At 46.0% G+C, this 15,921-nt stretch overlaps 1 protein-coding gene across 1 annotated transcript in view; it reads right to left on the bottom strand.

The window, feature by feature from the left end:
• The window catches only part of wdfy3 (WD repeat and FYVE domain containing 3), a 127,675-nt gene that overhangs the window by 44,451 nt on the left and 67,303 nt on the right, over positions 1 to 15,921 (bottom strand). The window contains 13 exon segments of the mRNA XM_069169322.1: positions 894 to 1,090; positions 1,734 to 1,951; positions 2,237 to 2,357; positions 2,477 to 2,571; positions 3,210 to 3,371; positions 3,504 to 3,577; positions 3,761 to 3,913; positions 7,103 to 7,293; positions 7,380 to 7,491; positions 9,679 to 9,839; positions 10,065 to 10,296; positions 11,563 to 11,744; positions 14,831 to 15,049. Of these exon segments, the coding sequence (XP_069025423.1) occupies positions 894 to 1,090; positions 1,734 to 1,951; positions 2,237 to 2,357; positions 2,477 to 2,571; positions 3,210 to 3,371; positions 3,504 to 3,577; positions 3,761 to 3,913; positions 7,103 to 7,293; positions 7,380 to 7,491; positions 9,679 to 9,839; positions 10,065 to 10,296; positions 11,563 to 11,744; positions 14,831 to 15,049 (2,117 nt within the window).

Here is a 15,921-nt window from a genome sequence, read left to right as displayed (position 1 = left end):
CCATCTTCAATGATCTCGGTCCAGAGAAGGCGGCGGTGTTTCTGGATCATGTTTCTATCTGGTTTCTTCTTTGGAGAGTTTTAACATCATTTGTGGACGCAGCGATGAACTGTGTTCACAGACGATGGTTTTCACAAGTGTTCCTGAGCCCATGCAGTGATTTCCACTCCAGAATAGTGTGTTTTTAATGCAGTGCTGCCTGAGGGCCCGAAGATCACCACCATCCAATATTGGTTTCCAGCCTTGTCCCTTGTGTTCAGAGATTTCTCCAGATTCTCTGAATCTTTTAATGATATTATGAACCGTAGACGATGAAATCCACTAATTCTTTGTAGTTTTACGTTGAGGAACATTCTTCTCAGATTGTTGAACTATTTTCCAACACAGTCTTTCAGAGTGGTGAACCTCTCCCCATCTTCACTGCTGAGAGACTCTGCCTCTCTGAAATCATCTTTTATACCCAATCATGTTACTGATCTGTTGCCATAGTAACCTGATTAGTTGTCAGATATTTCACCAGGTGTTTTTTTTTTTTTTTTGCGTTACACAACTGTTCCATCTTTTGTTGATCCTGTCAACTTTTTGGAGATGTGTTGCTGCCATCAAATTCAGAATGAGCAGATATTTTTCCTAAAACAACTGAATTTCTCCGTTTCAACATTTGAAATGTTGTCTTTGGTCTACTTTCAATTAAATATGAGTTGATGTGATTTGCAAATCATCAGAATCCGTTTTTATTTACATTTTACACAGCATCCCAACTATTTTGGAAACGAGGTTGTACATGTAAATACACAGAAACATGTATTAATTATTTTTGACAGATCATATTAACAGAAACAGAAATATTTGTTTCTTTAGTAGAGAAGAACAAAGAAGGTGGGTATACTAACATGTACCTGCAGGCTGTCTGGCAGCTCGGTGACAGGCTGCTGCAGGAAGAGGGCCATGAGCAGGAAGTAGAGCTCGGGCACGTTGGTGTGTTTGGGCAGCAACGTCTGCAGAACAGGGAATCCTGGGAAATGACACGCGTCCCGGTTGATCTCCCGTAAGGTGGAGCGTCCTCCGGCGCTGCGGCCCACGTTGAAGCCTGAAGAGGACAGAGGGAGGAGTGAGTGTTCAGGACACCATGTGGAGATTAAACATGAGCACAAACACCTTCTGACTACAGGAACCAGCTGCTGGACCTGGTGGGGCTTTAAAGGAGCAGCATTATGGAGAGAGGGGGCAGGGGGGGCAGTAATGACCTGACTGGAATCATCTGAACCAACTAAAGACAAACTAAAACCTGACAGCTCACATCCCGGTCGGTACTGTCACTAAAAGCAGAAGCAACGGTTCTCAACCTGGAGGCTTTGGTTCGTTTCACGGCAGCAAATCAGAGTTTGAACTCTCAAGAGTGATTTTAAAACAGTGAGGAGGTTGAAAACCGTTGAGTCAGGAGGAACTACGACGGCAGCAGCAGGGAGAGCAGGAGGCAGAAGACGAGAGCACCAACCCTTGGCTGTGCGGCGCACAAACTGTGCAGCTCGCTGTTTACTGAACGAAGGCCAGCTCCGACGGAAAGCGTTGCTGGCGTGCGGAGAGGCGTCTGCTGAGCCGTGTTAACAACATACATGTTTATTGCACGCCTCTAAAGACTTCCACTTCTTCACGTTTACCCAAAGTCCAACAAACTGAGACCCGGCGTGAAATAATGTGCTCCGGATGTTGTTGAAGGCTGCGCCACTCACCCAGCACCGTGCCGATCTTGTTGGTGAGGACGGCGTCGGTGTGGTCCAGCCAGCCGCCGCCACACAGGCCCTCCTTGAAGCGGTTGAGGATGGACTGGTTGGACAGCAGCACCACCAGGATCCACAGAGCGGCCGTCACCGTGCTGGAGTGCAGATGTTCCTCCATGAACATCAGGAGCCAATCGAAGCCCAGCGTCCGCACCAGCTCCTCGCAGGCCCTGCAGAGAGACGGGGACCAGACGTTGGGCTCCATCATCATCTTCTATCAAACATTAGTGTCTGTCTGCAGTCACTGAGGATGTCAGTTTGGAGTATTTATATGAAGTCTAGATTCAATCACAGCTGGAAACATTCTACATCACTTTTTAATGCTAAAATCATAGAAAGATTCAGGATCATTAACATTTGGCTCTTTTTCAGGAATAAATGGACATCATGAATTCTTATTATTATTATTATTGTCTTTTGGAGCTTTCAGATACGCGAGAGGACGGCTGTCTTACTGGGCGTTAACGGTGCACTTCTCCTTGGTGGTGAAGAGCAGTCGGAGCAGGTTGTCCAGCAGGCGATTCCTCAGCAGGATGAGGTTGGCTGACAGGAGGCCGCCGAAATCTTCATCGTTACCTGGAGACACGAGGAAGTTTTCATGAGGAAATGTTCAGGTCAGAAGAAGCAGCAGCAGGTCCTTCTCTCAGCTGGAACACACAAACGTCATTCAAGATCCACATTAACAAGAAGGTCACCTCCATCGATCTTCTCCTCGTTATTGATTTCCATGACAACAAACTTCTCGCACACGGCAAACGTGGGCAGAGTGGAGGAGATGAACTGGCCGAACCTGCGAGGTGAAAAACAAGAGTTTTTAAAGTGCTGTTGTGTCCAGAGGACTGTCGTGTCAGTTGTGTCCAGAGTTTTAAAAGTCCTGTTGTGTGAGTTGTGTCCTCAGTATTTATAGGACACTGGTATGAGTTGTGTCCAGAGTTTTTACAGTACTGTCATGTGAATTGTATTCATAGTTTTAAAAGTCATGTTGTGTGAGTTGTATCCAGAGTTTTTAAAGTCCTGTTGTTAGTTGTACACAAAGTTTTTAAAGTCCTGTGGTATGAGTTATGTCCAAAGTTTTTAAATTCCTGTTGTGTAAGCTGTATTCAGAGTTTTTAAAGTCCTATGGTGTGAGTTGTATTCAGAGTTTTTAAAGTCCTATGGTGTGAGTTGTATTCAGAGTTTTTAACGTCCTATGGTGTGAGTTGTATCCAGAGTTTTTAAAGTCCTGTTTATAAGTTGTACAAAGAGTTTGTAAAGTCCTATGGTGTGAGTTGTGTCCAGAGTTTTTAAAGTCCTGTTTATAAGTTGTACAAAGAGTTTGTAAAGTCCTATGGTGTGAGTTGTGTCCAGAGTTTTTAAAGTCCTGTTTATAAGTTGTACACAGAGTTTGTAAAGTCCTATGGTGTGAGTTGTGTGCGTGTGTGTGCTCACCGCAGCAGGTCGTATGGGTTGGGGAAACCTTGCAGCAGCAGGCTGAGCACGTTGCTGATGGCGGCCACGGTGGGCTGAGACAGAGAGGAGTCCCTCAGGGTCAGCAGCAGTCGGGGGATCAGCTGGAACTCCCTCAGTAGTTTGGCATTTTTAGCCGCCTCGCTGTTCAACAGAGTCACAGTTCAATGAGAGTTTAGCTTCTTTGGCAAAATAATAACGACTGCAGTAAACAACATCATCACTGTTCTCCACCCATCTGTTTTTTTGTTCAGAGAAATGAACGGTGACACTTGCCTGGATTCTGTCAGCAGCTCTATGAAATGCTCGAACAGAGACAGATGGAGCTCGTAGGGAGCGTGGAGCCACACCTGAGGAGCAGAAACACACAGCACCAACACAACCGGTTTAGTTTGGCAGCACAAACTGCTGGCAGCGAGAGGCGGCGTCTTCACGGAGGCTTCCAGTTTCTTCAAAGATCAACGGCACGGCGGCCAGAGCGTCTGAAAACACACCAGCAGCTCTGAGGCTTCATCACATCTGTCACAGCTCACCTCAAAGTCACAGAGCAGGTCCTGGAAGGCGGTGGAGTTGGGGATGATGGAGGTCTCGTGGCCGCTGTCCACGGTTCCCACCAGAGAGAAGGTGAGGTGGAGGATGTGACTGTTGAGTAGCGAGCGCTTCTTCTTCAGCAGCATCGCTAGCAGCTGCAGTGGAGAGAAAAAATAATCTAAATCACAGCGCTTTCATCACAGTATCAGATCATTACTTTGTGATTGTGAAGTCACAGAGATTAAACATGCACACACTCACATCATAAATCAGTTATGTTGTGATTGAATTTTTTTTCATTTTGCAGCGGATTTCCTCAAAATGTTTTCACTTCCTTTGATAATAAAGATTTCATTAGATCATTTTAATGTGAAGACCACATTTCCCACAAACCCTGTCACTTCCTGTTTTTCCTGTGGAGGTGTGTCCATGTGTCAGGTGTGTGTGTGGAGGTGTGTCCATGTGTCAGGTGTGTGTGTGTGGAGGTGTGTCCATGTGTCAGGTGTGTATGTGGAGGTGTGTCCATGTGTCAGGTGTGTGTGTGTGTGTGGAGGTGTGTCCATGTGTCAGGTGTGTGTGTGTGTGTGGAGGTGTGTCCATGTGTCAGGTGTGTATGTGGAGGTGTGTCCATGTGTCAGGTGTGTGTGTGTGGAGGTGTGTCCATGTGTCAGGTGTGTGTGTGTGTGTGTGGAGGTGTGTCCATGTGTCAGGTGTGTGTGTGTGGAGGTGTGTCCATGTGTCAGGTGTGTGTGTGTGTGGAGGTGTGTCCATGTGTCAGGTGTGTGTGTGTGTGTGGAGGTGTGTCCATGTGTCAGGTGTGTGTGTGTGGAGGTGTGTCCATGTGTCAGGTGTGTGTGTGTGTGGAGGTGTGTCCATGTGTCAGGTGTGTATGTGGAGGTGTGTCCATGTGTCAGGTGTGTGTGTGTGTGGAGGTGTGTCCATGTGTCAGGTGTGTGTGTGTGTGGAGGTGTGTCCATGTGTCAGGTGTGTGTGTGTGTGTGGAGGTGTGTCCATGTGTCAGGTGTGTGTGTGTGTGGAGGTGTGTCCATGTGTCAGGTGTGTGTGTGGAGGTGTGTCCATGTGTCAGGTGTGTGTGTGGAGGTGTGTCCATGTGTCAGGTGTGTGTGTGTGTGGAGGTGTGTCCATGTGTCAGGTGTGTGTGTGGAGGTGTGTCCATGTGTCAGGTGTGTGTGTGTGTGTGGAGGTGTGTCCATGTGTCAGGTGTGTGTGTGTGTGGAGGTGTGTCCATGTGTCAGGTGTGTGTGTGGAGGTGTGTCCATGTGTCAGGTGTGTGTGTGGAGGTGTGTCCATGTGTCAGGTGTGTATGTGGAGGTGTGTCCATGTGTCAGGTGTGTGTGTGTGTGGAGGTGTGTCCATGTGTCAGGTGTGTGTGTGTGTGGAGGTGTGTCCATGTGTCAGGTGTGTGTGTGTGTGGAGGTGTGTCCATGTGTCAGGTGTGTGTGTGTGTGGAGGTGTGTCCATGTGTCAGGTGTGTGTGTGGAGGTGTGTCCATGTGTCAGGTGTGTGTGTGTGTGGAGGTGTGTCCATGTGTCAGGTGTGTGTGTGGAGGTGTGTCCATGTGTCAGGTGTGTGTGTGGAGGTGTGTCCATGTGTCAGGTGTGTGTGTGTGTGGAGGTGTGTCCATGTGTCAGGTGTGTGTGTGGAGGTGTGTCCATGTGTCAGGTGTGTGTGTGTGGAGGTGTGTCCATGTGTCAGGTGTGTATGTGGAGGTGTGTCCATGTGTCAGGTGTGTGTGTGTGTGGAGGTGTGTCCATGTGTTAGGTGTGTGTGTGTGTGTGTGGAGGTGTGTCCATGTGTCAGGTGTGTGTGTGTGTGGAGGTGTGTCCATGTGTCAGGTGTGTGTGTGGAGGTGTGTGTGTGGAGGTGTGTCCATGTGTCAGGTGTGTGTGTGTGGAGGTGTGTCCATGTGTCAGGTGTGTGTGTGGAGGTGTGTCCATGTGTCAGGTGTGTATGTGGAGGTGTGTCCATGTGTCAGGTGTGCATGTGTGTGGAGGTGTGTCCATGTGTCAGGTGTGTATGTGTGTGGAGGTGTGTCCATGTGTCAGGTGTGTATGTGGAGGTGTGTCCATGTGTCAGGTGTGTGTGTGTGGAGGTGTGTCCATGTGTCAGGTGTGTGTGTGTGGAGGTGTGTCCATGTGTCAGGTGTGTATGTGGAGGTGTGTCCATGTGTCAGGTGTGTGTATGTGGAGGTGTGTCCATGTGTCAGGTGTGTATGTGGAGGTGTGTCCATGTGTCAGGTGTGTGTGTGTGGAGGTGTGTCCATGTGTCAGGTGTGTATGTGGAGGTGTGTCCATGTGTCAGGTGTGTGTGTGTGTGGAGGTGTGTCCATGTGTCAGGTGTGTGTGTGTGTGGAGGTGTGTCCATGTGTCAGGTGTGTGTGGAGGTGTGTCCATGTGTCAGGTGTGTGTGTGGAGGTGTGTCCATGTGTCAGGTGTGTATGTGGAGGTGTGTCCATGTGTCAGGTGTGCATGTGTGTGGAGGTGTGTCCATGTGTCAGGTGTGTGTGTGTGTGTGGAGGTGTGTCCATGTGTCAGGTGTGTGTGTGTGGAGGTGTGTCCATGTGTCAGGTGTGTGTGTGGAGGTGTGTCCATGTGTCAGGTGTGTGTATGTGGAGGTGTGTCCATGTGTCAGGTGTGTATGTGGAGGTGTGTCCATGTGTCAGGTGTGTATGTGGAGGTGTGTCCATGTGTCAGGTGTGTGTGTGTGTGTGGAGGTGTGTCCATGTGTCAGGTTTGTGTGTGTGGAGGTGTGTCCATGTGTCAGGTGTGTATGTGGAGGTGTGTCCATGTGTCAGGTGTGTGTGTGGAGGTGTGTCCATGTGTCAGGTGTGTATGTGGAGGTGTGTCCATGTGTCAGGTGTGTGTGTGGAGGTGTGTCCATGTGTCAGGTGTGTATGTGGAGGTGTGTCCATGTGTCAGGTGTGTGTGTGTGTGGAGGTGTGTCCATGTGTCAGGTGTGTGTGTGTGTGTGGAGGTGTGTCCATGTGTCAGGTTTGTGTGTGTGGAGGTGTGTCCATGTGTCAGGTGTGTATGTGGAGGTGTGTCCATGTGTCAGGTGTGTGTGTGGAGGTGTGTCCATGTGTCAGGTGTGTATGTGGAGGTGTGTCCATGTGTCAGGTGTGTGTGTGGAGGTGTGTCCATGTGTCAGGTGTGTATGTGGAGGTGTGTCCATGTGTCAGGTGTGTGTGTGGAGGTGTGTCCATGTGTCAGGTGTGTATGTGGAGGTGTGTCCATGTGTCAGGTGTGTATGTGGAGGTGTGTCCATGTGTCAGGTGTGTGTGTGGAGGTGTGTCCATGTGTCAGGTGTGCATGTGTGTGTCCCACCTGGTAGCCTTTGATGCGCTCCATCTCCTTACTGGCCAGCGGGTTGCTTTTCACAACACACACCAAAGCTTTGACGGCCGCATACAGCCCCTCCACATCCGACGCCATGGCAACCAAACCCAAGATGGCGGCGGCCCCTCCGACGTACTGCAGGTTGTTGGCCACAGGTTTGGGAACGAAGGCACGAACACCTGAAGGCGAGAGAAGCAGGGTGTGTTTGAGTCAGGAGGCACCGTGGTGCTGATGGTACCAGGAGAACTTTCCCAGGCGGGTTTACCTAAATATCCGATGACAGCGGCGCCGATGGTGCGAGCCGGTCCGTTCAGGTGACCGGCAGCGTTATGAATCAGCTTCACCGGCGTGGCATTTTCATGAGAGGACACGGCAAGCTACAGAGACGAGGAGGGAAGACGATGTGTGAAATAACTCACACCAGAAAGGACCATCATCATCTCCCCAATCTGACTGTTGGCTGGTCAGTCACATGTTCAACTAATAAAGCTGCAGGTTTGGATGAAGATATGAACATCATAAATAGTCAATGAATGGTTCTCTCTATGTGTTGTGTGTCTCTGTGTGTTGTGTGTCTCTCTGTGTGTTGTGTGTCTCTCTCTGTGTGTTGTGTGTCTCTGTGTGTTGTGTGTCTCTCTGTGTGTTGTGTGTCTCTCTCTGTGTGTTGTGTCTCTCTGCGTGTTGTGCCTCTCTGCGTGTTGTGTGTCTCTGCGTGTTGTGTGTCTCTCTCTGTGTGTTGTGTCTCTCTGCGTGTTGTGTGTCTCTCTGTGTGTTGTGTGTCTCTCTCTGTGTGTTGTGTCTCTCTGCGTGTTGTGTCTCTCTGCGTGTTGTGTCTCTCTGCGTGTTGTGTGTCTCTGCGTGTTGTGTGTCTCTCTCTGTGTGTTGTGTCTCTCTGCGTGTTGTGCCTCTCTGCGTGTTGTGCGTCTCTGCGTGTTGTGTCTCTCTGCGTGTTGTGTGTCTCTGCGTGTTGTGTGTCTCTGCGTGTTGTGTGTCTCTGCGTGTTGTGTGTCTCTGCGTGTTGTGTCTCTCTGCGTGTTGTGTCTCTCTGCGTGTTGTGTGTCTCTGCGTGTTGTGTCTCTCTGCGTGTTGTGTCTCTCTGCGTGTTGTGTGTCTCTGCGTGTTGTGTGTCTCTGCGTGTTGTGTGTCTCTGCGGGAGAGTTGGAGAGTTGGAGGGAGGAGACACTGCTGCTGGTACACTTTGTTATTTTAAAAGTGAACATTCATGTCAGGAGATCGACTGTATATTTTCTGTCTGGTGTCTGCACATATGTCTGTATATGTCTATGTGTGAGTGTGTGAGAGTGTGTGTGAGTGTGTGTGAGTGTGTGTGTGAGAGAGTGTGTGTGAGTGTGTGTGTGTGAGTGTGTGTGTGTGTGAGAGTGTGTATGAGAGTGTGTGTGAGTGAGAGTGTGTGTGAGAGTGTGTGTGAGTGAGAGTGTGTGTGAGAGTGTGTGTGAGAGTGTGTGTGAGTGAGAGTGTGTGTGAGAGTGTGTGTGAGTGAGAGTGTGTGTGAGTGAGAGTGTGTGTGAGTGAGAGTGTGTGTGAGAGTGTGTGTGAGTGAGAGTGTGTGTGAGTGAGAGTGTGTGTGAGAGTGTGTGTGAGTGAGAGTGTGTGTGAGAGTGTGAGTGAGAGTGTGTGTGAGAGTGTGAGTGAGAGTGTGTGTGAGAGTGTGTGTGAGAGTGTGTGTGAGAGTGTGTGTGAGTGAGAGTGTGTGTGAGAGTGTGTGTGAGTGAGAGTGTGTGTGAGTGAGAGTGTGTGTGAGTGAGAGTGTGTGTGAGAGTGTGTGTGAGTGAGAGTGTGTGTGAGTGAGAGTGTGTGTGAGAGTGTGTGTGAGTGAGAGTGTGTGTGAGAGTGTGAGTGAGAGTGTGTGTGAGAGTGTGTGTGAGAGTGTGTGTGAGAGTGTGTGTGAGTGAGAGTGTGTGTGAGAGTGTGTGTGAGTGAGAGTGTGTGTGAGTGAGAGTGTGTGTGAGTGAGAGTGTGTGTGAGAGTGTGTGTGAGTGAGAGTGTGTGTGAGTGAGAGTGTGTGTGAGAGTGTGTGTGAGTGAGAGTGTGTGTGAGAGTGTGAGTGAGAGTGTGTGTGAGAGTGTGTGTGAGAGTGTGTGTGAGAGTGTGTGTGAGTGAGAGTGCACTTACATTTATAAATAGAGTCGGTCATAGAAACAGAATCTTTTGTGTGTATTTATTAATTATTTAAGATAGAAATCTTTCTTCTCCAAACTTTGCTGGACTGAAAACATAGCACTCTGACATGAAGTCATGAAGTCATGATGTCATGAAATCATGATGTCATGATCTCATGAAGTCATGAAGTCAGTTAAATCCACTCTTTGTACAATTGATGTTGTTTGTTTTAATAATTTCAGTCATTATTTGTTTGTAGAAGCATGAAGGTGAAAATGATTCATTCATGAAGTTACTGGTTTCTGATACTTGTGTGTTTCTCCTTTGATTGACACATTTGCAGACTTGTTTTCTTTTCTTTTATCTTTCTTTATGAAGGAGTCCTCCCCACCCGCCCCGCTGATGTTGATGAACAGTGACAGGGTTGCTCAGCTGAGTCTGACCTGCTTGGCGATGGCTTTGCTGTCCAGTTTGTTGTAGACCTTCCTGATCTTGGCGACAGTGAGGGTGGAGACAGACAGCGCGCAGAGACTGAAGGACACCTTCTCCTCCGGGACCAGCGCCACCGGAGACGTCGGGGCCACCTCCGTCTTTGAGTCTTTACCTGACGCGAAGGAGAGCGAGCAACACAGCCAGTAAAAATATTAACATATAGAAAAGACAGGTTTATAAAAATAAACACAACACTTGTTTATGTTCAGATTGGTCACGAGTTGAACTAAAAATATTCAAAGACTTCTTTTATGCACACAAAAGGTTTATTCCTCTCTTCAGACTGCTCACAACAGAAGGCCACTGCACACCCTGTCGGAGCATGCTGAGGACTCACAGGGCAGGTAGACGGCCTGGAAGCTGCCCACGAAGTTGGGCCCGAGCTCGTAGACGGCGGCAACGCTGGCGGCGGGAAGGACCTCCTCCAGGAAGTGACTCGGCCCCAGACGCCACACCAGGCTGGAGAGCTGGCGCTGGGCCGGGGGCGTCCCCACGTAGCCGTACACGGTGCTCAGCACCGGGGGGTTGGTGGAGCCGGAGCCGCCCGGGGCGCTATGGATGTAGTGGAGCTAGAGGAGGGGGGAGGGGGGGGGGGGTCATTGTTGAGGTTAAACATTCATGTTGTATCTTGTTTTTTTCAGGACAGTCTGGACTTTCCAAATCTTTCATCATTTCATTTGATAATACTTTAAGATTTCTAATATGAGAAATTTATATAAAGGAAATAAATGATTTCATCTCATGAAATTGTAATGTTTTGATGTATCTCACCATAAAATATAGTCAGTAGAGAGATATCTGTTAATAGTTGTGTAGAATCGGTTAATATCTGAACCATGTTTGTGGGACACTGCATGACTCAGCAGTTTGAAGAAATATGAGCTGAGTTCCTGACGGAAAATAAATGTCCTGAATGAGTGGGGGGCCCAAACAGGGACTCCCAGTCAGGACATCCGGCCCTGTGATGTGCTGATGACTCAGCTGTAGTGGAGGACCACTCACACTTTATTATTATTATTGTTTACGAAGGGGGATGTGATGTCGGCTCTCTGTTGGAGACCGTTCGGAGGTCTGTGATGGACGCAGAGCTTCATGCAGTGGAACGACGACACGACTTCACCGCCGGTTCTCTGCGGCGCTGCGTCACAGACGAAGCAGCGACGTCGTCGTGGAGATCGAGGCGTGCGGTTTTATGGGATGTCTGCTGCATCTCTGTGATGAACGCTCGCTGAGCCGTTCGACCGAGAAGGAGAGGAAGGAACTGGAACGCAGCGTTAACGTAGCTGCAGAATAATAACGTGAAAGTCGGAGTGGAAACGTAGAAGTCGTGTTTTAGTGAACGACGTCAGCTGATCGATCACAGATCTGATATGAAGATCTCAGATACGTTCACAGCTTTGTGATGTTTGAAACTGTTTCTGACATTCAGGACAAAACGCTGAAGGAAAAATCTAAATCACCACAGGATCAAGTCATAGTGAAGAAGTGTGTGTGTGTGTGTGTGTGTGTGTGTGTGTGTGTGTGTGTGTGTGTGTGTCTGTGTGTGTGTGTGTGTGTCTGTGTGTGTGTGTATTTCAGGTGTGTATTTCATGTGTGTATTTCATGTGTGTATTTCAGGTGAGTATTTCAACACATTGAAGGCTTCACCTTCTCTGACGGTGTTGAAGAGATGAATCTCTGGTGAAATCAACAGCCTGACTGGGAAATCTTTAAATTGCACTCAACTAAAAATGGTTGATTATTTCCGTGACGTTTTTATCCAAACAGAAGTTTCTCTCTTCTAGTTCAGTGCAGATGTCAGACAGGTGTGACGTCATCCATCACTCCATGTGTACCTTGACGGTGCTGACCAGCGTCCCGTCCAGGTACAGCGTGGCCATGCTGTTCTTCAGCATGCCTTTGCTCATCACCAGCAGCAGGTGGTGCCATTGGCCCTCCGCGATCAGCTCGCCGCAGCGGAACCGAGCACAGCAGGGCAGGATCTCATAGAAGGAGGCCTCCTCACTGGACTCATCGGCTGCTTGGTGGGGGGAGAGGGGGGGGGAGGAGGAGGAGGGGTGGGCAGTGAGTCAGACGGTTTCAGGGAAGTAAAAACATGAACTGAGCGAGAGGAACATTTTTCAGCTGTTATACTAAAGATATTTCATGTTTTTACTACTTTTAATATGACCAAGAAAATATTTTCAAAAGGTTCAAACACAAAATCAAAAACCAACACATAAAACAATATTATGTTATTATATATAACAACATATGAATGATTTCTTGGCTGAGAATATACACTGAATAACACCATCTTCAACGACTACAGCTCGCTCTATCAGCAGCCACTCTGTGACTGTATGTCACATTAAAAGTTGCCTCCAGTCTGTAAACGTGTTTCCTTCAGTGACTCAACAGAGCTGAACGCTGATTGAAGCAACGATGATTTGTGATCATACAACAAGTTACCATCTAAATAAAACATGTCATCTACATGTGTTCATGTTGTGGAGCAATTCACTCTAAAATATAAAACTCTTTGTTAGTGATCTCTGTTTCCATGACAACACATGGGGTATGACTAAGAACTGGAAACCAATCAGTCCCGTCAGTAGACTCTTATGTAACGTATGTAATGTTTACTACTCCAGGAAGTAGTCCGACCCTTAGCAACCACCGTAGCAACAGAGAGGATTTCTAGTCTCCAACTGAATAAATACAGAAAAATAGAAACACTAAACTGATCAGCTAGTTCAGTCTGGTTGGAACAAAGATATCTGATGAACAAAGATATCTGACGAACAAAGATATCTGATGAAACAAAGTTATCTGATGAACAAAGATATCTGATGAACAAATATCTGATGAACAAAGATATCTGATGAACAAAGATATCTGACGAACAAAGATATCTGACGAACAAAGATATCTGATGAACAAATATCTGATGAACAAATATCTGATGAACAAAGATATCTGATGAACTAAGATATCTGATGAACAAAGATATCTGATGAACTAAGATATCTGATGAACAAAGATATCTGATGAACAAATATCTGATGAACAAAGATATCTGATGAACTAAGATATCTGATGAACAAAGATACCTGATGAATAAAGATATCTGATGAACAAAGATATCTGAGGAACAAATATCTGATGAACAAAGATATCTGATGAACAAAGATATCTGATGAATAAAGATACCTGACGAACAAAGATATCTGAGGAACAAATACCTGATGAACAAAGATATCTGACGAACAAAGATATCTGATGAACTAAGATATCTGATGAACAAAGATACCTGATGAATAAAGATATCTGATGAACAAAGATATCTGATGAACAAATATCTGATGAACAAAAATATCTGATGAACTAAGATATCTGATGAACAAAGATATCTGATGAACAAAGATACCTGACGAACAAAGATATCTGACGAACTAAGATATCTGAGGAACAAATATCTGATGAACAAATATCTGATGAACAAAGATATCTGATGAACTAAGATATCTGATGAACAAAGATATCTGATGAACAAATATCTGATGAACAAAGATATCTGATGAACTAAGATATCTGATGAACAAAGATATCTGATGAACAAATATCTGATGAACAAAGATATCTGATGAACTAAGATATCTGATGAACAAAGATACCTGATGAATAAAGATATCTGATGAACAAAGATATCTGAGGAACAAATATCTGATGAACAAAGATATCTGATGAACTAAGATATCTGATGAACAAAGATACCTGATGAATAAAGATATCTGATGAACAAAGATATCTGAGGAACAAATATCTGATGAACAAAGATATCTGATGAACAAAGATATCTGAGGAACAAATACCTGATGAACAAAGATATCTGACGAACAAAGATATCTGATGAACTAAGATATCTGATGAACAAAGATACCTGATGAATAAAGATATCTGATGAACAAAGATATCTGATGAACAAATATCTGATGAACAAAGATATCTGATGAACTAAGATATCTGATGAACAAAGATATCTGATGAACAAAGATACCTGACGAACAAAGATATCTGACGAACTAAGATATCTGAGGAACAAATATCTGATGAACAAATATCTGATGAACAAAGATATCTGATGAACTAAGATATCTGATGAACAAAGATATCTGATGAACAAATATCTGATGAACAAAGATATCTGATGAACTAAGATATCTGATGAACAAAGATATCTGATGAACAAATATCTGATGAACAAAGATATCTGATGAACTAAGATATCTGATGAACAAAGATACCTGATGAATAAAGATATCTGATGAACAAAGATATCTGAGGAACAAATATCTGATGAACAAAGATATCTGATGAACAAAGATATCTGATGAATAAAGATACCTGACGAACAAAGATATCTGAGGAACAAATACCTGATGAACAAAGATATCTGACGAACAAAGATATCTGATGAACTAAGATATCTGATGAACAAAGATATCTGACGAACAAAGATATCTGATGAACTAAGATATCTGATGAACAAAGATATCTGATGAACAAAGATATCTGATGAACAAGGATATCTGATGAACAAAGATATCTGATGAACAAAGATATCTGATGAACAAAGATATCTGATGAACAAAGATATCTGATGAACAAGGATATCTGATGAACAAAGATATCTGATGAACAAAGATATCTGATGAACAAAGATATCCATGTTCTCATGTGTTTTTAACATTTTAGCTCCGTGTCATGTGTTCAAACCAAACCGGTCCAGCTAGCCTCCTCTAGGATTGTAAGTGCGTGACTATCCGTGGTGTTACGGTACGGGTGCTCGGAGCGACCAAAAAGGACCAAAAGAGACCCGACTTCACCACATGGGTCATTTAATAGAACTATAACAAGTAGAAACTACATTATATTACATATTATAGGAAACTCTATTCTAATTCTATTTTCCCATTGAGGAGGTGGAGTGAGATTTCTAGTGATGAGCAGGATGTGTTGTCATGGTGATTTGTTCCAGATGTACAGTTGACCAATCAGATCTCTGGGGTGGAGCTACTGGTTGTAGAATCATTGTGATGCATTGTGGATGTTATGACTCACAGTACGTCTGCAGCAGCTCCTCCTTGGTGGAGACGGTGAGCGAGTGGTCTTTGGCCGACAGCACGACGGCCAGGCAGACGTAGTGCTGCTCCGAGGACGTGGCCCGACGCACCACCGTCAGGAGGCGCACCGGGTGGGCCTGGGGAGCCGCGCTGAACCGCTCCACGCAGAACCAGGTGGAGTAGCTGAGGCCCGACGGAGGAGGAAACAGGCGCTCCCCTGGAGGAGACGGAGGAGGACCATTAGAGTCAGCAGGAGGTGCAACTATCTCTTAATATATCACAGGTTCAGACTGTTTGTGTCTCTGGAAGGCAGGTTACACTTTCATCCTGGACGTTAGGAGATCAGTTATTATTTCCTCCGTGTAACTCCTGCAACACTGAACGGTATCACTGCTCCTCTCAGGACACCACGCTGGCAATCTGCTCCTCCTCCTCCAGATTAAAGTCAATGTTTCCTGACTACAGTTCATCCCTGCCTGAACAGAGCATTCATTGAGCTGGTTTTATGAGTCACAGCTGCTTGACTTGAACAGGTTCATCTTTTCATCTTCAATACTGTGCTCGTCTCTTTTAATGTGACATAAATCACTTCTTATCCCATCTGTAAAAACTTTTTCTCTTCAGTCGATCATCTTTTAATTGTGCTTTCCACATGTCTGTAATTGTTTGTATCTGTGGTGAATAAACCAAAGTTATGTCATGTTTATTTACACAGCTTTTAATCAGACGCTAAATGAAATGGAGCCTGGAGGGCAGAACGAAGCAGACAGTGTGTTGTGTTACACAACACTGAAATATAAAGGCAGAAATAAGTGAGCACGCCGTCCGATCTGCAGCTCAGTGAAACAACACCTCAGGAACAAAACGTGACGCAGCCTCAGGATGGAGACGGTTGTCAGACCGGACGAATTAAAACCGTCGGAGGAGGAAACATAATTCAACAAGATGGAGAAAAAGCTGCAGTTGAAGAGCAGCTGAGCTCAGACGGTGTGTTGAGGAAGGAGTCGGGTTCTGATGGACATCAAGGGATTAATGGTTCTACGGTTCTGATGGACATCAAGGGATTAGAGGTTCTACGGTTCTGATGGA

This window comes from Embiotoca jacksoni, unplaced genomic scaffold (genome assembly GCF_022577435.1).
Source record: "Embiotoca jacksoni isolate LCO1_2020_lvr unplaced genomic scaffold, fEmbJac1.0.p SCAF_44, whole genome shotgun sequence".
NCBI lineage: Eukaryota > Metazoa > Chordata > Actinopteri > Embiotocidae > Embiotoca > Embiotoca jacksoni.
This window is presented reverse-complemented; position numbering and strand designations above follow the sequence as displayed.